The sequence below is a fragment of the Carettochelys insculpta genome, chromosome 3 (assembly GCF_033958435.1).
Source record: "Carettochelys insculpta isolate YL-2023 chromosome 3, ASM3395843v1, whole genome shotgun sequence".
Lineage (NCBI taxonomy): Eukaryota > Metazoa > Chordata > Testudines > Carettochelyidae > Carettochelys > Carettochelys insculpta.
In genome coordinates this window covers 150,186,630-150,211,830 of record NC_134139.1, presented here as the reverse complement: position 1 = coordinate 150,211,830, position 25,201 = coordinate 150,186,630, and the positions used below count along the sequence as shown (strand labels likewise).

General features: G+C 41.3%; 1 protein-coding gene across 1 annotated transcript in view; it reads right to left on the bottom strand.

Moving 5' to 3' along the window:
• Positions 1-25,201, bottom strand: part of COL12A1 (collagen type XII alpha 1 chain) — a 131,534-nt gene that overhangs the window by 81,031 nt on the left and 25,302 nt on the right. The window contains 3 exon segments of the mRNA XM_074991007.1: positions 1,716-1,985; positions 22,239-22,511; positions 22,889-23,161. Coding sequence (XP_074847108.1) covers positions 1,716-1,985; positions 22,239-22,511; positions 22,889-23,161 — 816 coding nt within the window.

Below are 25,201 nucleotides of genomic sequence, written 5' to 3'. Positions count from 1 at the left end.
TGTGGGCGTACCATAGTTTTATATAGGGGAGGTATGATGTCTTTTGTCTTATTATCTATCCCTTTTTTAATAATTCCTAACATTCTATTTGCATTACTAACTGCCGCTGCACACTGCGTGGATGTCTTCAGAGAACTATCCACTATAACTCCAAGATCCCATTCCTGATCTGTCGTAGCTAAATTTGACCCCATCATGTTGTACGTGTAATTTGGGTTATTTTTTCCAATGTGCATTACCTTACACTTACCCACATTAAATTCCATTTGCCATTTTGCTGCCCAATCACTCAGTTTGCTGAGATCTTTTTGTAGTTCTTCACAATCCCTTTTGGTTTTGACTGTCCTGAACAACTTGGTGTCATCTGCAAACTTTGCCACCTCACTGCTTACCTCATTTTCTAGATCATTGATGAACAAGTTGAACAGGATCGGTCCCAGGACTGACCCCTGGGGAACACCACTAGTTACCCCACTCCATTGTGAAAATTTACCATTTATTCCAACCCTTTGTTTTCTGTCTTTTAACCAATTCCCGATCCATGAAAGGATCTTTCCTCCTATCCCATGACCCATATCCTATCCCATAGTTCTGATAAGATACTGAGAGGCATCCAAACTACTAGGTGGTTACGTCCAAGCAATCTGACCATCCCAATCCTCTGTGAGTTTCCAACTACCAATGTTAAGGCAGTAACAGTTCTGGAGTGTGTGGATGTCTTATAAAAAACACTTTAGTTTCACTCTCCAGTCTTTAACCCTCACACTTCATAAGTCATGTTCCTACCTTGTAGCAAACACTGTCAAACAAAAAACCTGGAGGGAAATGGAAGGCATGTCTGGTGCTGGCTGTCAGCTGGACATGCAGCCCTAGTTTTGGTAAGGCAGGGCCTTTTTGGTACACCAGAGTCAGAGATGGTTTTCGCCTTCCTGTAAGGTATGCCGCAGAAAGCTGAAACACCCTCGCTCAGCATTTAGAACTGGTCATAAAATCATAGTAACATACACTTAGAGGGGACCACAAGGGTTATCTCGTCTTTCCATTCTGTTTACTTTCAAATAGCTATACCATTACAGAGGTTGATACTCTACAGTGTTTGTCTCATCAGAAAAATCTAGAACTGTGACTAAGGTATGTATTCAACTTCAAACCCACTCACACGTGCCAGGGTTTGAGGTTTATGACCAGGGAGGAGTTAAAACAAAGGACAGGAAAATTAACTAATCCACACTGAATGAACTCTGCCTTTCCACTCTACCCTGGCCATTTTGCTCCTTCCATTTCTGCCCCAACAACCACATCCCCCAACCCAGAAAGCCCCAGAAAATATCACCAGATTCTGTCACATACACACTGGATTGTAGCATACTCTCTAAGTAGCTCTGTTAACTTCAGTGGGAGCCCTTTCAGAGTACAATTTAACGTGAATAAAACCAGACAAATCTGGTTCCATCAGACCTAAAAGGCTTAAAATTATAAATAATCATTGCTCAGAAAAAGTGGGGGGAGGGTACGTCATTGAGTTGAGAGGGGCAAGGGTTTCGATGGGGTTTTTTAATGAGGGAAATGACTAAAAAATAAGGTCTGCACTTTTGCCAATGTAAGTTGCATTAACTGGAGTGTCAAAAGTTTGTTTGTGGGACAATAAGTATCACAATATCCTGAGATCAGAAATCAAACTGTTTTATGGGGCAGCTATACTGTACTGCACTTACCTTCAGTTGTAGCCTCCCCTTCTAGAGGACCTCCATCTCCACTGCCATAAGTAGCAAAGACTGAAATCTTATATTTAGTCTCTGGCTGTAAATTTTCCAGCACAGTATCTACTACATTTCCGGGAACGGTGTTCTCCCCAGTCTGACCATCATAAAGCGATTTCCACACTATTCTATAACGACGAACTGCTCCTGGAGCTGGTGTCCATGACAGTCCCATTGCAGTGTCAGTTATGTCTCTGATAACTAAATCACGAGGTGAGCCACGGTCTGCAACAAAGGATGTCATAAGAGAGGGATCATGATTAAGACACAATTAGTGAATACTGCAGAGAAATTGGAACAGAAAAATAGAATATTCACAAAACAAAATTAAAACATTCACAAGACCACTTCAAATGGAATATATTCATTCTTCTGTGAGGAATATTAAGGCCTATATTCAGCAGAACACTTAAGATCATGATTAACTTTGAGTCATGAGAAATCCCAATCCTACTCACCAAGACATTCAATCTAGAGTACATTGCTGAACAGGGATGGAATGACACACATCATTAAAATTAAGCATGTGCTTCGGTGCTTTACAATAATCTAGTCTGGTTTTATCTACCAGACTAGCAATTATGCCTCACAATCCACCTTCATCCCAAAAACCCACGTAATTCATTTACAGGCAGATAATGAAACCTTGGGTAATTTTTTCCTGATGTTAAATATGTGTGGGGGAAAAAAACTTTTCCACCCTTTCTTTACTTGTTCATGTCCCCCATCCTTATATTTGACACTGACTCTCACTTCCTTTTATAAGTCAGTATATCCCAATGAAATCCCTTCTTCGATATCGATTCTGCCATTGATGAAAGATTATTTATGCATGTTGAGTATATTGGATTTACCACAAATAAATCACCTTCAAATGATTAATTCAGACATGTACAAGTTTTTGTTTGCTTGTTTTTCAAGAAACATTATGGCTAGTATTAAACTTACCCCTACTGCCAACAGCTTAATGCAAATGAGCACACTTGAAAATGCGAAATAGGCACTCATTGGCATATCTGAACAGCTCATTTGCATATTCGCAGCAGAAAACAAGCAGCGAAGACATGATTCTGCTGACAAAAATCTCCTTTGTTGAAGCCCCTTATCCCATATTTTTTCCAGGCATAAGGGGATTCAACAGAGGTGACTTTTGCCAGCAGAACCAATTCTTCACTGCTTGAATATGCACACGAGTGGCCATTTTGTATTTTTGAGACTGCTCATTGGCATCAAACTGCCAGAACGAGGGGTGAGTGTAGCACTAGCCTCTGGGTCCAAATGAAGACAACAGAAGTTATACTTTTGTAATTTGGACCCACGGCTCACTTAATGCTTCAGGTAGGATAATAAAGTCTCCATATCAGTCTGTTCTTGATTGTACGTTTTCCATTTCCATAACATCTTTACTATATTACTGTTCACAGGTTTTTTTATATCTTGCCTCCATTTTGAAAACATCTGTCTTTATTTTCAGCCACTCTCTCTTTCCATTGCCTGAGAATTATGGATTTGGCTGCTATCACTGCTATCAGCACCCTTCCTCCAGAATGATGTGAAAATATTCCTGTCAAATACCTCTACTGTATCTCTCTACCACTAACGTAGGGTATATTTACTGCATAAAGTGTAGGTACTGCAGGCTGGAGGCTCTGTCTTTCCTAAGTTTGCCAACCTCTTGTATTATTCCTCATAGCTGGTTTTCCTCACATTCCTCCGAGTTCAGTAAACAGCTCTTTAGTCTGTTTAATTAAGAATATGTAAGCTAGGAGCCTGATGTTCACCTTATCACACCAGATTCACTTGCGTATAGATCTGTTGACTTTAATAAAGCTCAGTGGTTTAAAACTGATGAAATAGCATGGAGTATTAGGTCTATGGAGTTCTCTGTGTCTATTGTGGTATATGGGAATACTTAAAAATGTAAGCTAAAATCTGCTACTAGAATGGCTAGACACCTGGGTCTTTTTCTTTATAATAATGCTGAAGTTGTAGCTAGGAACATAAATCTCTACACAGGCAGATGCAGTGCCTCTATGGCTACAGCTACATTAGCCCCGAACTTCGAAATGGCCACGCAAATGGCCATTTCGAAGTTTACTAATGAAGCGCTGAAATGCATATTCAGCGCTTCATTAGCATGCAGGCGACCGCAGAGGTTCGAAATTGACGCGGCTCGCCGCCACGCGGCTCATCCCGACGGGGCTCCTTTTTGAAAGGACCCTGCCTATTTCGAAGTCCCCTTAAGATGGGAATAAGGGGACTTTGAAGTAGGTGGGGTCCTTTCGAACAGGCGCCCCGTCGGGACGAACCACGTGGCGGCGAGCCGCGTCAATTTCGAAGCACCGCGGTTGCCCGCATGCTAATGAAGCGCTGAACTGCATTTCAGCGCTTCATTAGTAAACTTCGAAATGGCCATTTGCATGGCCATTTCGAAGTTTGGGGCTAGTGTAGACACGGTCTATGTGTAATTCCTTACTGATCCTTACAATAAGCAGGGCTGCAGAGGTTCCCCTGATTGTCTGTTTAGCAGTACACTCATCTCCTGTTTAACAAGTACTTTACTAATGAGCACTTGCTAAAATGAGGAACATATGTACTTTCCTTTATTCACTACATGAGTGAACTTCCCATGCTTATACGAGCAGGGTCCCTGGCCAGGGGTGGGGAGACCTGCAGCCCTGCAGCTGAAGCAGAGCCAGCTGCAGAGACCCAGACAGGGGTCGGGAGGGACCCACAGCTCCGCAGCTGGAGCCTTTTCACTCCCTTTCCTCAGACATGCAGCTGTCTAACTGCCCCTGGTTTCCAGCTCCTGACACTCTGGAAGCCAGGAAACTGAACAGCCCTGGTAGTTCCTGGCTCCCCTCCCCTTGCAGGAAAAACCCCTGGGTAACTCGAAGGCTTACTATATTAGTTCCCCCAGCCGCCCACCCCACAGACCTCACCCTCATCCAGGTGTTAATGCCCCCTAGGTCCCAAACTGCCCCCCCAGCCTTAGACCCCCCCACAGCAGCCCCAAACCACCCACAGTCTGAGACCCCCAGCAGCCCCAAACTGCCCCCAGTCTTAGATCCTCGCCTGCATCCCTCAACAGTCCCAGCATTAGACACTCCTCCTCCTCCCGCAGCCTTTTCTCCGGGGCTGCTAGGTTGGGTGGCTCTCCAGCTCTCCTGTTCCCAGCAATTAACTCAAGTGTTAAGGTTACAGCACCTAGGCATAAGGTAATTGCTATCCCTAGTGATAGAGATAGCTGCCATCTGCAGCAGCTATCTCTATTGATAAGATATCTGCTTGAGGCAGCAGTGTTAAGAAACTGCAAATGGCTTCTTTAACAGCCACATGTAGCTGGGAACTGCCCAGCTGGTGACCTTTAACAAATCTAATGGGACTCATGTTTGCATCCAGACCCACAGGCTGGGAATCCCCGCTCTACATACATACAGTACATCTTATTTCTGGTGCCAAACTCTTCAGATACGTCAGAAAAGTACCTAAACTCAACTGTTTCATGTCAAGTTACGAACACTTGGAACGAATTGGAGACTTTTACATGTATTTTAATGGAAATTTAGTGTCGCTCTTATGAGTTTTCGTCTACGAGCACAAATGGGTAACCAACTGTGCTCGTATAGCGAGGGATGAGTGTATGTTCGCCCAAACCCTGCTCAAGGCTTAAGCAGTAAGGCCTTGAGCCATCTGTCTGCACCACAGGCTAAGCTTTACCCACAGCGACAAACACCCACTAATGTACTTGAGATTGACCACAGCCATACTACCAAAACCAAATCTTTTTGAAGGCTGAGGAAGTTGCAACCCTAATCCAACCTCTACAGATCAGGTTAAGCTTTGCTAATACTGTCAGGTGAGGAGTTTACAATGGTGAGCTGATTCCAACACAGAGCTAGGCCCAGTAGGTTTTCAGATTTGTCCCATTATATACTATGGTGTAATCTTATTATTTTGTTGCTGTTGTTGTTATTTAAACCCTGATCCTACACACATAACCCCATTAGAGTTGTAAGGACTATTTGTATAAAAGTTGATGGTTTTAATGATACTGTAGCAACAAGCAGATTAAATAAACATGGCGTCCCATGAATTCCGAATCCATGAAAGGATAATTCCATTTTGGCTTACTGATGAAAGAACATTACCATCACAGCTGATGGGAACTTATTACAATGTTCTTACTGGTTATATCTCCAATAAACAGAATATGTATGTACAACCTTGGTTTGCTAAACCCAGCCCATTTCTAGTATGTCATCCAGACAAGGACGCCTTGGGTAGCTCATCACCTGTTTCTGGAGACAGCTGGGTTTCCCATTATAACTTAAATACAAAATCCTTCAATCCGTCTAATCTGCTGCTGTAAGTACAGCGCACGCGCGCGCACGCGCATGCACACACACAGAGAAACTCTTGATTACAAAAAATTTTTAAGCTACAGCTTTTTCATACAGTTGAATTATTTATTGCCATAAGGAAAAATAACCATGCTACTGCATTTTTGAGTTTAACTTTTCCCTATTATGCTAAAATGGATACATGGAATATATTCATCCAGATACACTCCATGCACACTCACTGATTTCAGCAGATAGCACTAAATCAAGGCAAAATTGGACCCCAAACAGTAATTTTCCTGGAAGATTGAAAAAAAGATTTGTCTTCAAAAGTAAATTACACCAATTTTCTGTCTACTATCAAGTTTCTGCTCCCAACTCTTGGCTTTTTTATTCAATAAAACAAACTGAAGGTAATCCAGATGGAAATATTATGGAAAACCCAACATGATAGAATGCACAGATGTTTCACAATAAAAACCTCTCTTTCCATATTTTCAGGTTATATAAACATACAAGTAACTTTATATTGATTACTTCAAATCGAGTCCTGGCCGCAACATTATTTCAGTATTAAACTATCTGCTACCACAGCACAAATCTCAGCAAATAATTCTGGGACAGTACGGCTAATGATGTGTTAGAGACACTGCAACAATCACTGCATACTTAAAACAATTATTAAACTGTTATACATGCCACTAAATAGCAGAGGGCAATAATTTATATGAAATGGAATAAAATCAAGCCTAGCTACTGACAAAAGTTACCTCTGGAAAGAAAGAAGAAATCATGTTGAACTAAAGTACCACCTTTTGTTGAATAAAAATAAAGTTCGGGCTTTTTACCAAGCCACCGGGTGTAAATGGAAAAATTTTGCTTCAGAAGCTGGAAACTGCTGACGAGACATGTTACCAACTATCGGAAATTAGACTTTGTACATGTTATACTGCAACTGAGAACATTTATTTAAAACAACACACTAATTTGATTCGCACCTCATGCATGAGGTTTCACCAGAAGCTACCACATAACTACGAGTCTGGGGATAGGCAGGAGGGGCAGCTGTGTTTGAGATGTGGTGCCCAGTCCGACGTTACCAAGATTCCACCGAGCATTAATCAAGCTGCTACACTGGAAGCTTAAGGTTATTGACATTACCAATACAATGTAATGTCTAGTAGGCATACAACGATACCTATTAGCAATGTTTAGTTTGTTTCAGAAGTATAAGTATGCAAATCAGTGTAATTCTCCTTATCTGCTATGTGTCACAGAGATTTGCAATGATCCCTATCACTAAAGTATCTGAGCAATTATTTTGATCCTCTGTTTAAATACTCATGAATCTTAACCGCTAAATGCCCCAGTGAGAAGGATTCTCATACATCTTAGTATCTCAAAATAGTCAGGAAAAGTAGAAAGACAGTACACACCCTCCACAGTAAGGAAGGGTAAGGGTGTGGCGGTGAAGCAGATGGTGGCCTTACAGGTTGGCAGTGATCTTTGATTCAGGGCCAACAGAATCAGCATAGTCCTCTCTGTTTGGTGCTTTATTGGGAATGAATGGCCCTTACATCACAGCTCCACTCTTTCATCCAGTCCCAGCACCATTCTCACATGATGAAGCATTCCGTGGTAGAAAACTACCCAAAAGCTCTCACCCCCAATAACCATACTAGACTCTAAAGAATTCAGGAGCCCCAGAATTCACTGTTGCCCAGGTGAAGCCTTTCTGTGTCTACAAGCATTAAACTAGTGCTGCTGTGTGAGTGTGTCAACCCATTACAAAGGTAGGCAATGCAAGCAATCATTTTGTACCATCAGGGCCAGATCCAAAGCTCACTGTAGTACTTAAGACTCCCTTTGACTTCAACAGGCCTTGGTAGCTATCTTAAAACTAATCCAGATCCAGACCCTGCTGACTGTCAAATCGACCTCCATCATAAGTTAGGGGAGCCACATATGTTGTCTCCCTAGGGTGAATACTTCAGCACGCAGAGCATTCTGGCAACACCTCCTGTCATGTGACCTAGCCACCATGCCAGGGAAGGCAGAAGAAGGTGGAATAGAGCATGCTGTGGCAGCTGTCTGTCAGCTGAGGATTCCTCTGCATAAAGGGAGCCCACAGTGTCCCTTTTCTGCCTGGTTTCTGGCTCTTTTGCACAGGAGGCTGAATCAAGGAGCCCTAGGTCTGGCCCAACAGAGTTACACAAGCATAAAACCAATGAGATCAGACTCAAGCAGTAGAAAATCTACCTTACTATCTGTTCCAGCAATTAATTAGTTAACCAGCAGCTGCTTAATTTAACAATATGATAATAAATATATATACACACACACATATATAACTGGAGGAAATCAGTTCAATTTTTTCTTTTGCAGTTAATCACTTCCTCTGAGTGGATTGTTTTTTCCTGCAAATGGTGTACTTCCCCACACAATTCAAATGATTGCTCAATAGTTATCAAAAGTCAAATGCAAATGTCAGGGTAAAAAAAAAACATGGAATGTATCATTGAAAAAAATGCATGAGACAGCACTAAATCTTTCTGAAAGACACTAAGTCCTTGTTTCAGTCTGTATGGAGAAGGACTACGTAATTCAAACATGTTCCTATCATATGCTAAAAACTTCATTGTCAAGAAATGTCACTTGAGTTAGTCCAATTCAGTCTGTAGGAGGTCATTCATTTCTAAAACATTCTTATGTTGCTATAGAAACAGCAAAAAAAATCATCTAAGAAATAACTGTTCATTTCCTACCTCCCCACACACCACACCCCAAAAAATCCAAGCTCTGAGAAATATATACAGCAGAGGAGTTCCTGAAACTAAAAACTGAATCAAATATGATCGATCCTTTTGCGTAAATAAGAGCCCAATTCTCACCATATTAAAAGTAATGACAGAACTGTGCCTTACAACAGTTAAATGAAAAGACCTTCATTCTAAGGGGGAAAAAATGCCATCATTCAATCCCAGTAAAAAATCTCCCGAACGTAATACAGCATGCAGCTGTTGTTGTTTACATTACAATAATCTATATTATACTTACTGAGTCATATTCTGATCTCAGCTTCACTGAGGTTTAAAGCACAATGGTCTGAACTCTGTCCTGGCATAACACCTGGCATAGACTTCAATGAAGTTATGCCAATTTACACCTGCAGAGATTCTGCCCAGTAAGTTTTCTTATATAAGTGGAGTTGCTCTGAAATTACTGTGGTGCAAGAAAGGTCAGAATGGGGCCCTCTGTGTCTTGTTCTTATACACGTATACAGATACTTTGTGTGTGTGTGTGTGTGTGAGCCAGAGAGAGAGAGAGACACTGCTTTCAACTTCATATTTAAAATGGTAATGGTTTCCTCTACTTTTAGACATCTGATGCATTCTCCCCCTTACCAGCAGTAGCTGTGAAAGTTTTAAGGTAGTTCTCAAGAATCCTTGATTCCAGCAACAGAGTGCTCAAAAAATAGGTTTTCATCTTTCTATGAATGAAGACAAGGATTAGGACCAAACCTACCTTGTATATCTTACCAGACCTAAGCCATGTCTACACTTGGGCAAAATTTCAAAATGGCCATATTAATGGCCAAATCAGAGAATACTAATGAGGTGCTAAAATGAATATGGCTCATCTACACTGGGGGGTCCTTTTCTAAAGGACACTGCAAACATCGAAATCCCCTTATTCCTATCAGCTGACTAGACAGCCTGTAACAGTTAGCGCAGCTTTCAGCAGTTTTATTCTCCACTAACTTTCCTCTGACTGCTGTTCCTCACCAGCTGATAGGAATAAGGGGATTTTGATGTTTGCAGGGTCCTTTTCAAGAGAACCCCCAGTGGACGAATCGCACGCAAGCAAAACGTGGCACTTTTAAAGTGCCGCAGCCAGTAGCATGCTAATGAGGTGCTGAATATTCATTTCAGCGCCTCATTAGTATTCTCCGATTTGGCCATTAGCATGGCCATTTCGAAGTTTTGCCCAAGTGTAGATGTAGCTCTAGAGAGAAATTTGTTTTTAAAAACTGCACACAATTATTTCCTCAAGTTAATCTATTGAACAGACTAAGCACAGTATGTTCTTGTCATCTGACAATATGCCTCTGGGCAGAAGAGGAAACACTTGCCAGGCCTGCTGTTACCATACCCTTCCCCAGGGGAAAACAGATTAGAAAAACAGTAGTTCTCAGAAACAGTTGATTGTTAGCTATCGACTGAATTTCCACTCACCATACTCACTGTGTTCACCATAATAGCATATTTGTGGGGATATTATGTATGGTTTTCACTAGGTTGATGTAACAAAATAAAATGGACAACTCAATGTGTTGCTGGTGGAGGAGGGAATCTTCCTGTGGGTTTTCTGAAGTCTTGTCTGCACATCATCTTGTGATTTGAGACATGATATTGGGACAGAGAGCTGGGAAACAGCAGCTGAACTAGCTCTCTGGTCACTGCAACTCCTGTTAGCTGCCTGGAAGTAAACCTAACTGGCAATATTAACTGTGCCTGAGAGACTAAGAATGACCTGGAGAGAGCTACATGGCTAATTAGCACATTAGCCCCGACCAAAGAACAGGCATCAGAAGGACGTGCCAGGGTGGAGAGAGAACCAGAAAGAGGCAGGCTCTCAGTGTCAGTCCCAAGAGAGATCTCTGAGGGCTAGATCTCCAGCTTCTCCTACCCTTGGCTTAAGGGGCTCAGGGTGATATACTGTTGTGGATCAGGGGCTGCCCAGTGATGTAAAAGGTGGGTGGGAAACACTGTACGAAAGCCACATGTGGTGGTTGCAAAGAGTGAGCCTCAGTGGGGTCTGCATACACAGAGAAAGATAGGCAAGGAGGAGCCTGGCCCTGTTATGACTGCCACAGATAATGAAGAATAGTGTTAGTGTTGCATGAAAAGCAAGAGGGTCCTGCTGAAGTGCCCCCACTGCTGCAAGTCCTGTCTCACTGGCTGAATTTGGTGGTTGGTTTAATTTTTTCCTTTTCGCATCTGTCACATTAAAAATTTGATACAGCTATTTAAGTAGCAGGTAAGAGAAATCTTCCACCACCCAACTCTGTGGCTTGAAGGGAAGCAAAGTGATCAACTCCTGGGGAAAGAGGCATGGCTCATCACCAGGGTCCCTATCAGCAATCTCCAACCAGAGTGTGAAATTGTCAGGTCCATATGTTTTAGAGAGAGGGTGAGTATGGAGCATCTTCTGCACCAGCGCCCCTGGGGGGAGCCTGAAGCTATCTAGACAACAGTTAGTACAGCTTTAAACAGTTTTATCCTCCACTCACTTTCCTCTGACTGCTGTTCCTCACCGACAGGTGGAGTCAACCAATGGCTAAAAGAGGCTGAAGACCTGGACTCTAAAAACAGTGGCTGGACTACTGTAAATCTCAAATCTCTATGAATGGGGCGCATAAAACCCTGCTTATTCCAAGGGGTGAAGAAAGCCTCTACAGCCCCAACATAAGGCTATGTATACACTAAAGCGATCTGCTGACAGAAGTTTCTGTGGGAAGGTATCTTCCAACAAAACTTCTGTTGACAAATCACAGTCAGACTGCCAAGTGGATCGAAAAAGTGACCAGCTCTGTTGACAGAGAGCAGCCAGACTGCCCCGCCACTCTCTCAAAAAAACAGCCAACCAGAAGCATAGCATACAAGGGTGCCCAGTGTCCCAGAAGCACTGTCTGTCGACAGAGGGCCCCTTGGAACATCCAGACTGGCTTTCCGTTGACAGAATCTGTAGACAGAGATGTTCTTCCTCGTGGGGGAGTGGGATACTGCTGTCAACAAAAGTGCTGTGTTCTGTTGATTTACCGCTGACAGAACATTTTGGGAATCTGGATGGTCTCTGGGTTATGTCGACAAAACCCTCTAGTGTAGACATTGACAAAGAGCAAGGGAGAAACGAATGCCCCCTATACAGAAAAATACCAAAGCATGAAATATGGCCCTTCATTTTCAATTTTGAATGTGCTAAATTCTTTCCTCTCTAGTGTTTGAACAGTTTATAAAACACTGAGCCTCTGGAATGTGTTTATCCGTGGCTGGTTCAGAAAGCCATGTGAACACTTTATGGCTGAGATTATCTAGTGTTCTTTGGAAAACTTTGCACCTTTGGCTTTTTAGGAAGAGAAAAGATACGGCAGGTGCAGACTAAGTCCTGAGAAAGATAAAAGAGAAGGCAAGGGAAAACAGGAAAATATCCCAAATGGTAAACAAGCACTACAACTAGTACAGCAGTTGAATGCTTTGGGATTCTTTTTCCTGAAGGACAAGCCTGTCCCACAAGACTGAACGCTGTCTAGCAGTGGGGAGGAAAAGGATGACTGGGTCAATCTTCTGCACAGTGGAGACATACCCTTATTTGTGTGGAAAGTTAATTTTGTTATTCTAGATAACTGTATGTATACCACTGGCAGAAAAGCACCACTGACAGAAATGCAATTTGGGTGTTCGGTAAAATTTTGTACTTCCACACGTTCCTATCAATACATTCATGTTACCACATGGTGGGGCCCCCACTGTTATGCAAATGACACATTCATTTATATGAACTGATAACAATAGCTGCCTTTCCCTCATATTTAGTCTGCCAGACAAACTTACTATGTTTCAGTACAAAACTGTCGTACACATATTTCCTAATTACACTCAAAGGATTTTCCAATCTAGCTGACTATACTAGGGAGCTGAACTTTACTTGGAATCTCATCGCTTTCATGTCACAGTATAATATGGTTACTTTTGGTTTAGCTTTCTTTATAAGAGAAGCTGAGATAAACTTTCATTGATGTTCACATTTCTAACAAGAAGACTGTGTCTCTAGCCTCCGTTTTATGGTGCCACTAGCCTCTGTTTTTGGGATACTGGGAATAGGCAACAGAGGATAGATAACTTGATGACTGCCTGTTCTGTTCATTCCCTCTGGGGCACCTGGCTCTCGCCACTATCAGAAGACCAAGTACTGGACCAACCGGACCTTTACTCTGATCCAGTGTGGACATTCGTACATTCTTGTAAGACTTTGTTAATATAGGTTTTACTCTGCTACTGTCATTATCATGAATGAATGATTAACCTTGACAGTCATCTTTCAAAGCATTTAGCAGCTGAGTGATCAGATTTATTACAATAGTCACAGTTACTCCCTTTCTTTTATTCCTGGTGAAACAGTGATCTTAACAGCTGGGCTAGGGGCTTTTATATAAAACCACACCAGAGATGAGACACAGCTAACAATCTGAAAACTCTTAAATTTAACTAGATTTTTCATTCTTCTTATTCTTATTCTTTCAAATTCCACTTGTGCACATAGGCATAATTTATATTTTTACATCTGTAGAAACTTCAGGAATATGATGCAATTTAAGGCACATAAAATGAAACCAAATAAATGAATGGTTATACAATATCAATAAATTACCTTCAAGTGTTTCTCCTTCCCCAGGGAGGGCATCCCCTGGGCCAGATGCGTACAAGGCAGTCACAGACAGTGCGTATCTGGTGCCTTGTTCTAAATCTCTCAGCACTGTAGTGGTAGCATCACCCCTTACGGTCACCTCCTTGGTTTCACCTCCATCCACTGGGGTGTATGTTATATGATACTGCTGCACTTTGCCAGGTGCTGCACTCCAAGATAACTTCATTGTGGATGTTGTAGCATCAGAAACTCTCAAATTTCTGGAACTTCCTCGGACTTTATATGTTAAAAGATATTGAAACAGTATAATACAACAGGCCTGATTTATTTATTTCTTTTAAAGTCATTACAAGAGAGAGTAGCACACGTGCTTAAATGATTTGCTGGATCAGCTCCAAACTGCTCAGTAAAGTCCAGAATTTCACCTAGTGGGTTGATCTAAGACCTGAAAGGAAGTTTTTTTTTAAATAGAACTTCATAAGAAGTTATTCCCTAATGCAAATTAGTGCTTTTTGATGGTTTTGTGTATTTTTGGAATTACCTCGACATAATAATCAAAATAAATCACAGTTGAATGTCCGTAACACCGTACACCTTTTGGTAGCACCATGATTACATGCTCACTTCCCCATCCCCATGGGCGCATGTCCCGTAGGATGTAACCGATGGACTTCACATTCTTGCTTTCTACGAAAATGACTTAGGACTCAGTGCTGGAATTTGCTGGGCACTCTGGAACTGATCCAGGAAATCAATGAAAAATGTTAACAGACTGCAGTATGAATTTGGCAGGAAAAAATGCTTATTCCCTGGGATGGGAGAATCACAGGACTGGAAGAAGACAAAAGAGGTCATCAAGTCCAGTGCTTGCACGCATGGCAAGACCAAGCACCGACTAGACTACCCCTGACAGGCGTTCATTTAACGTACTCTTAAAAATCTCCAATGATAGATACTACACAGCATCCCTGAGCAATTTATTCCAGAGCTTAACCACCGTGAATTAGAAAGCTTTTCCTATTGTCCAACCTAAACCTCTCTTGGTCCAATTCAAGCCCACTGCTTCACACCCTGCCATCAGAGGTTAAAGAGAATAACTTTTCTCTCTCCTCTTTTAACAGCCTTTTTAAGTACTTGAAAGCTGTGATCATGTTCCCTGTTAGTCTTCTGTTTTCCTGACTAAACAAACTTGATTCCTGCAATCTTCCGTCATGTCATGTTTTCTAGACCACTTTTTCAAATTTGTTGCTCTTCTCCAGAACTTTTCCAATTTGTCCACGACTTTCCTGAAATGTGGTGCCCAGAACTGGACACAGTACTCCAGTTGAGGCCTCCATAGCACAGAGTAGAGCAGAAGAATTAACTCTAATGTCTTACTTACAACCCTCCAGTTAATACATCCCAGGATGATGATGTTCTTTTTGAGAGAGTCACACTGTTGACTCATTTTTAGCTTGTAGTCCACTATGACACCCCAGATCCCTTTCTGTAGTACACCTGCGTAGACAGTCATTTCCCATGTTATGAAACTGACTGTGCCTTCCTAAGTGGAATACTTTGCATTTGTCCGTATTAAACATCATCCTACTTACCTCAGACTATTTCTCCAGTTTGTGCAGATCATTCTGAATTTAATCCTATCCTCCAAAGGACTTGCAACCTCTTACTGTGAACCAATGATAACTACTCTCTGGGAATGGTTATCCAAACAAACAGTTTTGCACCCAACTTATAGTAGCCCATCTGGGTTGTATTTCCATAGTTTATTAATGAGAAGGCCATGTAAGACAGTATCAAATTCTTTACTCAATTCCAGGTATCCAACATCTATTGCTTTCCTTTTATCCACAAGGCTTGTAATCCTATCAAAGAAAGCTACCAAGTTGGTTAGACTTTTTTTTTAAACAAATCCATGCTGACTGTTACTTATCACCGTATTATCTTCCAGATTTTGCAAATGGATTCCTTAATTATTTGCTCTATTATCTTTCCCAGAAGTCACCCACCCTCCTCCTGTCTCTAACAAAGGATTAAGGAAGAAACCCAAACCCCCTATATGGGAATGACTTCCATAGAATATGGACCTCTATTTCTAATTTCTCATGTGCTAAATTCTTTCTTCTCTACCGTCTTTAAACAATTTACGAAACATTAAGCCTCTAGAATGTGTTTATCCCTGGGCTGGATCAGAAACCTAATGCAAATATTTTAAAGATGAGATTATCTGGAATTCTTTAGAAAACTTTGCACTTGAGGTCTTTCAGGAGGAGATGAAAATAGAAGATAAGGCAACCACACACCAAGTCCTTGGAAAGATAAAAGGAAAGTCAAGGGAAAACAGGAGGAGATCCCAAATGGTAAACAATGACTACAACATTCACAAAGAAAAAGCAGTCATGTAGAACTTTTAAGACTAACAAAATAATTTATTATGTGATGAGCTTTCGTGGGACAGACACACTTCTTCAGATCTTCAAATCATGGGTCTGTCCCACAAAAGCTCATTACCTAATAAATTATTTTATTAGTCTTTAAAGTGCCCCATGTCTGCTTTTTTGTTTTGATAGACAGAATAATATGGCTACATCTCTGTCACTATACAACAATCACAGTAACTGAATGTTTTCATAGGGGAGGTTTGAGGGACATTCCAGGAAAAAACAAGCCTGTCCCACAACACTGAACACACTACAGGAAAATTATGGATGGATGGATTTGAAAGAACAGGGAAGTGGGATCAGTAAATGCCACAAGATACCTCAGAGAGGCCTCTAGAAAAAGAAAACATTTCCTGAAGTCACTATTTCTACAGCAACCAAACACCTGAGGCTGCCCCAAATCAGCTTACTCAGGCTGCAGAGCTATAAAACCGTTTTATACAAATTAGGGCTTGGGCTATTGTGTAGCCCAAACTCAGGGATCCTGTGAGGGGCTGACAATGTTTAACGAAACATGCCGGCACAAGTCAGTTGACTCAGGACAGCCACTCATCTTCTATGTCAGTGCAGACATACCCAAAGGGTCCCATTACCTATTCATTAGATTTCCATGAGTCGCACGAGAGTTCTGATTAAGATTCTTTTATCCACTCTTGTTTCATTAGCTCTTCCTTTTCTCAACTGCCTTATTTATTTTTACTATGCCTCATTCTTTGCTCCTCACATAAATCATTTTTTGTATTGATCAGGGGAAAAAACAAATCTGAAACACTATTTCAAACATTAAACCCAGACAGAAACGACCTTATTTACCGATAGTGGAGAGGAACCTTGGAGAGGCATCGATTTCTCCAAGAGTTAACGTCTGCACCAACTTTAGCATCAAGCAGATAGGTAAGACATCCAAGTATGCTGCTAGTTAAATTTTCAGAAGCTGGTGCACCTTATGTAAAACTACATTGTCCCATTTTCATCTCAAATACATCAGTAACATGACTTAATTTTTAGTGCACTTTTAGTCTTAGCTTCAAAAGATATCTTCATTTGTCTCCACAACTGTTATCTCTTATTCTTATCTTCTCTACCTGGACCAGTTTTGCCTACTTATCCTCCAGCTTCTAATTTACTGTTTAAAGTAGAATACAGTACCACACAGTGAATAGGTGCCCAACGTTAATCCTTTTATATCGTGCATTATGTTGAAAGTGTACTGATCTATTCTGTGACTTATTTGTATGAAAAGTCCATTTTGTTATTGTACATTACTATAGATATGCCACTGACAGAAACGCAATCATGGTGTTCCCTGAAGTTTTGTTCTACCATGCATTCTTATTCATAAATACAGGTTCCACATGGGGCCTCCACCATTACAAAAAATGACATTTATATGCTTTTTCACTTTACTGTCATAATAATAACTCCTTTGCTGTCAATTTTTCTGACTAATATTTAGTCTGCCAGGCTAAGTTTATGTATTTCAGCATAAAGCTTTGACACACACATTTCCTGATAGGAGTCTGAAAGGATTTTCTAGCTGACTATTCCAGGAAGATGAACTTTTATCTGTATCTCACAGCTTTCATGTCACATTATAGCAGTGCTTATGTTGTGCCAGTACTTGCCACTACTGAGTACCAGCACCTCAGCAGCCCCAGCTATGGGATCTCCTGCGGTGGGAGAGCTGAGTACCGGCTCCCCGCACCCGTTTTTTTTTTTTTTACAAAAAAGACACTGCATTATTATATGCCTGCTTTGCATTGACTTTCTTTTATTTGAGAAACTAAGATAAATAAAAGTACATTTCCCCTACTGATATTTTTATTTATTATAAGATTATTTGATTATTAAACATTTTATTCTGCTGCTGTCATCTTTCAAAACATCAGAGCTAAATATTAAGACTTATGACATTAGTCACTTTTGCATCTTTTTTTTGTCCCTGAGCTGGAGAAACAGTGCGATCTTAACATCTGGACAGAGGGAGGAGGGGACATTTTTATAAAATCACATCTGAAATAAGACCCATTTATCAATCTGAAACCCTTAAATTCTAAACCATGACCAGATTTTTTCATATTCTTTTTATCCTTATTCATTTACATTCCACTGGTGCACATAAGCCTGATTTATACTTTTAAATCTGGAGAAAACTTCAGGAACATAATGCAATTTAAAGCATCTAAATGGAACCAAGTAAATCTATGAACAATTACCTTCAAGTGTTTCTCCTTCCCCGGGAAGGGCATCCCCTGGGCCAGATGGGTACAAGGCAGTCACAGACAGTGCGTATCTGGTGCCTTGTTCTAAATCTCTCAGCACTGTAGTAGTAGCATCACCCCTTACAGTCATCTCCTTGGTTTCACCGCCATCCACTGGAGTATACGTTATACGATACCGCTGTACTTTGCCAGGTGCAGCAGTCCAAGATAACTTCATCGTGGATGTTGTAGCATCAGAAACTCTCAAATTTCTTGGAATTCCTCGGACTTTACATGTTAAAGAGATTGAAAGCATATCATGAAACACCCCTGATTTCTCTCCTTCTTTTAACTTCATTACAAGAGAGAGTAGCATACATGCTTAAGTGATTTGCCGGATCAGTTCCAGACTGCTCAGCAAATTCCATGATTCATCCCAGAGAGTTGATCTCAGACCTAAAGGAAGTTTTAAACTATAAATTTACAATAAGCTATTCACTAAGGCAGATTAGTGCTTTTTTATATTTATAAGGTGTTTTTTGAAATTACCATGATATAATACTTAATTCAGATATATCACTATTGAGCATCTATAATGTAGTACACCTTAGGTAGCAACATGATAGCATGCTCCTTTTCCCATCCCTATGGGCACACATGCCCTTTTGGATGAAACCTGTGGACTCTAAGTTCTCACTTTCTAGTACAATGACTCAGGACTCTGTGCTGGAATTTGCTGAGCACTGTTGAACTGATCCAGCAAATCAGTGAAACATATCAATGGGCACCAATATAAATGGGGCACAAAAAAAAACCCTGCTTATTCCACGGGATAGGGGAAGCCAACTCCCCACCTGATCACCAAGTTAAAAATAAGGAAGAAACACAAGCCCCTACTCAGGAATTCTTTCCATAGTATGAAATATGGTCCTCCGTTTCTAATATATCACGTGCTAATTCTTCCTTCTCTACTGTCTTTCAAAAGTTTATAATACCCTGGGTTCTTCTGGAATCTGTTTATCCTTGGGCTGGATCGGAGAGCTCATACAAATATTTTACAGCTGAGATTAGCTGGAGCTCTTTGCAAACTTTGCACCTGAGGTCTTTTAAGGGAAGAAAGGATGAGGTAACTGCAGACCAAGTTCTGGGAAATATAAACGGAAGGCAAGATAAACAGCAAGTGACCCCAAATGGTAAACAGCCATCACAACTGGCACAGCAAATGAATATTTTGAGTTTCTTTTCGTGACTGAGACTCCTAGAAAGGACAAACAAAGGAGACAGAGAAAGAGAGAGAGAGAGATTGTTGTGCAAAGAGCAGGGGAGAGAAGTGGCAGGCTGATGTTGGGTTCCCCACTCCCCCACCACAGGACAGGTTGTTTCCTGCCACTATCTAGCTTACAAAACAGCATGCTGACATCCCCCAAAACAGCCTCTACCCGCCCCACCAGACACACTCATTATCTGTGTCACACTCTCCCTTTCTGTACCCCATCCCCATCATACTTCAGGTGAAAAGCTGCTGACAGTTTAGTCAGATGACATGGAGCAATGAAACCGGGAAACCTGCATCACGTGACATGGATTGCCCCATGCAGCACTGCAAATCCTTCCCAAAACACCCTGCAGCCAGTGGCACAGTGGGAGAGCAGCCACAATGCACTGCTCTCTGTGGTGTTGCAAGAGCTGATAATGTGGATGCTATGCCCTATCACAAGGAGCACAGTGTGGATACACAACAGTGGTTTCCCTGCACTGCGCTGTGAGCAACAGTCAGCTTTACATCTGCCAGTGCAGGCTTCGCCTCAGAGCCTTCATGACACAATGTAGTATTGTTACTTTTGGTTTGGCTTTCCCTCCTTTGAGAAGCTGAGATAAATAAAGAGGCATTTCATTTCCTGATGGTCTCATTTATGACAAGATGACTTCACTGTTAAAAGTTTTACTCGGCCGCTATCGTCTTTCAAAGGCAGTAGAGCTGAGTAATGGGATTTATTACATTAGTCGCATTTACTCGTTCCTTTTGTTCCTGTTCTGGCAAAACAGTGGTCCTAACATCTGGGCTAGGGGCTTTTATATCAAACCACCCCAAGACAAGCCTTGTTTCATTCATTAAATTCTTAAATTCTAAACCAGGAGTGCACTAAGTGTGGGGCAGACCCCCTCGGGGGAGTGAAATTTCGTTGGTGGGGGGGCACAGCACCATCAGCTGCTGGGTCTCAGGCTCATCCATCTCATTAAAAATGATGAAGTGTGTTACTGTTTTTATGAACATACATTCACATATATATATGCTAATTAACAAAGTTTTTACATACTACAAACTTATTTTCTTACCAGTGCCAAAAGGGTTTTGTTTTGTTTTGTTTTCATGTGAACATAACCAAAATTTCCATTGATTTGGGTTACATCAACAGGTTGGGAGGGCCCTGCTAATTGCAGGGATGAAAAGTGGGGCATGACATAAAAAATTTGCTAGTCTAAACTGCAGCCAGTTTCCGTATCATATTCTTTTTATCCTTACTAATTTACATTACAGAAGTGCAGAAAGGCCTGGCTCACACTCACACTCGGGGTCCTTTGTAGCTAAGTGATATATAAAAACACCAAACACCAGTAATCTAAACTCCTTAGGCCTCTGTAACTCTAGAGATTAAACATTGATTTTCTAGTGACTGTGTAGTTTATATTTTGATTTCTGCTCTGATCTCCACATGCTCCTCACTATCTGGAATTTTATCTTACAGCATTCCTGGAATTTTTTCTTACAGTGCCTTATTTCAGGGCATTATTTTTCATCTACCTTAAGAGCACTTAAGACTGCCCTCACAGTACAAAAGGGTCCGTGTGTAAATGAGAAGCAAGCCCTGAATATACTCCCTTGAATGACTCCCTTTTAGTTTATTTGATGGATGTGACCAAAATTCATTTGCTGTTATTTTGATTTCATAGGGGCTTCAAGATATACTCCTGACCAGCACAAAACAGAGCCAGACTTCCTTTCATAGCCTTCTGGCGAAGTTGTCCCACAAACTGGCAATTATTGGCTGACTAGGAGAATGTTCAGACAGCAAGTAGCAACGTCTAGTCAGGGAAGCTCTCCGCAGCCAAGGAGAAAGACAGCATCCAACCATATGTATAAAGAAACCTCAAGTTCCTGCTTATGCCTGCCAGTACTCTGTTGTCATTCATTCCTGGGCTCTTGCCCTTAGTCACAATCTACGTTCCATTCTGTCTACCCATCAGCTATAGGGGGCTCATTGCATGAGACATGAATCGCCGACTGTCTTGCATCTAGAGTAAACATCGTTTTCAAGCTGAGTTTCAGTACAGGTTAAAACTCTGCTCGCATTGTCAGTCAGAGAAGACTTTTTAAAACCAAGACAATAAAAAATGATCTGTCACCAAACTATTCCCAAGAGTTCTCTGCAAGGCAGAGCCCTACATGAGGTTGGTTTGGAAGAGCAAAACGCCAGCTCTGAAAGTCACCGAAGCTGACTTAGTCCAATGCTTCTGGGAACATAGTGATTATACCACCAGAGCAAAGCACTTTTCAGGAGGCACAGTGGGATCCTCCTGTCCAGGGAACACCTCCCACCACTTCCTTCTTTCTCTGGTGGGCCCTGAGGCAAGGAGGAAGCAGGGTCCAGCTCGCCACTCCAGAAGGGGCAGATCCAAGAGAGGAAGGGTCATGGCTTAGGGCAGTTAGCTCAGACTGTGGTGCTGGGTCTCCCTCCCCCTACCTTCACAGACACATGGAATGACACAGCGGCACTGCTGTAGCACTTCAAAGGGGCCCAGAGCTCCAACCGTCATCACTGCCGAAGTAGCAGTTGGTGTTGGAGCTCCAGGGCCCCCCCTGCCCCACCCCCTTCGGCGGACTTGCTTGGGCAGTCCTGGTGCTGCAAGCAGAGAGACAGCAACTGTGCTTGATCACAAGGAGAGGAGGGAGGTTCTTCATGCACATTTATTATTCATAGTTTTACTTCTGTACAAACTTCAGAAATGGGGCAATTTAAAGCACCTAAAATGGAACCAAATGAATGACTGTATATTATCTATAGTCACCTTCAAGTGTGTCTCCTTGCCCAGCAAGGGTGTCCCCTGCTCCAGATGCATACAGTGCAGCCACAGATAGCTCATATCGGGTGCCTGGTTCTAAATCTCTCAGCACTGTAGTGGTAGTATCACCCCTTGTAGTCACTTCTTTGGTTTCACCTCCCGCCACTGGAGTATATGTTATAAGGTATCGCTGTACTTTGCCAGGTGCAGCAGTCCAAGATAACTTCATTGTGGATGTTGTAGCATCAGAAACTCTCAAATTTCTTGGACTTCCTCGGACTTTACATGTTAAAAGACATTGAAAGCATATCATGAAACACCCCTGAAACACTTTTGTACCAGACAACTCAGAAGTCTCATTTTCTTTGCCTGACAGATACATGTGCATTATGCTCAAGGCACTTTGACATGTTTTGGAATTACAGATTCTAGAATGTACATAAAAGGCAAAATCCAAAAGTTCTTGATTAGAATTTGGGATGCTGTTATATTAAATTGTTTCTCAATTACACTTGCATCTTTCAAAAATGTCCCTTTCACCCTGCTATGACAAAAGAAAGGAACTATCCAAGTCATTCTTAATGAATAAAAAGGTTACATCAATGTGCACAGCCTTCTTCTCCAGCTACATTACAAGCCTGTTATTTATTACATACCTTCTTCAGTTTTTGCATATCCATTCAACGAATTTCCAGGACCATGCTGATATTCAGGAATAACATAAACTTCATATCTTGTATCAGGTGTCAAGTTCAGTAGCGTAGTTGATCTTTCATTTGCTGGGACAGTTACTTGTTTTCTCTCTCTTCCAGTCACTGGCCTGTATGCAACCCTGTACCTTAGCACATTTCCTGGAGCTGATGTCCAGCCAACTTTGAAGCTATCAGTAGTTTCATCGGTTATCATTAAGTTTCGCGGCGCTCCTGTAACTGCAACCAAACACAAATATAATTTGAAAACATTTGCCTTCAGTCAGCCAGTTTCTTCAGATTACCAACTACACTAGATCTTCCCACTTACCAAGATGAGGGCCGCATTTTCAAAAAGCAGCTAGCTATTTTTCTATGATTCTAACTGTGGACGGCCAATCTGAGACCCCTTAACAAGGCGCTGGTGTTCCAGAGAACCAGCACATAGCACTTTCTGAAACTCAGGACACTTTGAATGTATATCTGCCTATGACTGAATTGCCTAACAGGGAATGGATCACACAGTAAATAGCCTGGTTATGTTCATTTCCTCCAAAGCATCTGGCACTATCCACATCTAAAAGACAGAATCCTGGCAAAGATAGTCCATTGCTGTGACACAGCATAGCTGTTCTTGTAGTCTTATCAAGTCAGGCACCCAAAATTATGAGTTTTTGCTTTGGAAAATATAGAACCGGAGCTACAAATTAAATTGCTACCTTTGTTGTTTTATATCGGCACTCAAATCATTCCAAGTAGCTGGTTAACAGAGGTAGCTTTCTAATAAATGGGGAGCAGAACTGTACTCAGCATGTTTGGGTATGTGGTGGTACAGGTTCATAAAACAATAGGTTGCCTGACAAAGATTTTTTGCACACATTTCACTGATTGTGGTATTGACTTCTGTGCCAACCCCAATGAGCATCAGATCCATTTGACTACACGTGTCCACACACCAGATTTGGACAAGCCATCTAATGCAATAACCAGAAAAATATTGAAAACAGTGATGCTCTCCAAGCTGAATTCTCATAATTGATATGACATTTTCATTTGTTGCCAATTTAAAATATTTATTAATTAGGCTGCTCCATTCAAAACACAACATCGCTTCTTATCCAGGATGTTTTGAAAAACTAAGGTCTGCTTTTATCCTAGATTACTCTTTGGCAAAAATCATAGCTTCACATGAGACCATTCAACTGGATTGGATAGATGGAGGAGGGCAGAATCTAATCCCTGGTGACACATCATATGGGCCAATTATATCATGTGTTGCCCAATAGTCAGTAGTTTATTCACTCATATTTAGGGACAACACTCTCACTTGTTTACAAACCAATCAAGGTAGATTTCCTTGACAAAGATACTTTGAGTATCAGTGTGCTTCTTTGCTATTCAGTCAAAGATCTGTTTAAAAGTTGAACAATAAAAAACACTTCCATTTAAAGAATCCTTATCTTTCATTAACCATAAATACAGTATAGGATTTAAAACTCTGTAGCAGCCTAAAGCCTAAATCAGCTATCAGGACACCAGCTGTTCCACCCACGCTGCCAGCAACTCAGCATGCAGAATGATTGGCATTTACATGACATTAGTGGCGTCTCAAAAATGGCAAGAGTCTATCAGATCAAAATGAATATTTTAAAATGCGCTATCAGACACAATATGGAGTGTATTTCTGAAATGCCTGAACTTTTTGTTACAGCTTATTCATCCCAGTTCTTCACATTTCAGCTCTACATTCTATGGTTTATTAAGTTTGAATACCCTCAGCTTTGCAGCCACTTGAAGCAGATGATTTCCTCAGAAAGGAAGTTACATGTGGCTAAAACATTAGAGCCTGTGCAGTCACAGTGACATTATGTGTACAACTGCACACAGCATGAAAGGCTAGAGCCTCAACTCCCAATCATCTCAAAGTAGGTCAGGTGCCTAAATACATTTGAGGATCTGGGCCAAAATCATCCAAATTGGCATGTTCCCTCAATCCACATCATTTTATAAACAAACACTTATTGTAATTAATACTGACAAAAACACATGAACAGGATAACTCTTTATACTATTCCCTTTGTTCACACAGGACAACCTAGAATCTTCTGGTTTTTAAAGGTCAAAGATTCTAAGGTTAAGTAGGAATAATGGAAAGCAATGAGTGTATCTTAATATCCTTCCTATCTTAGACTGAACTGACTAATTATAGAGATAAAAAAATAAACTAACTGTAATGCTACCCCTTAAAATAGGTCTTATCTTGCAGGCAGAACTCACAGA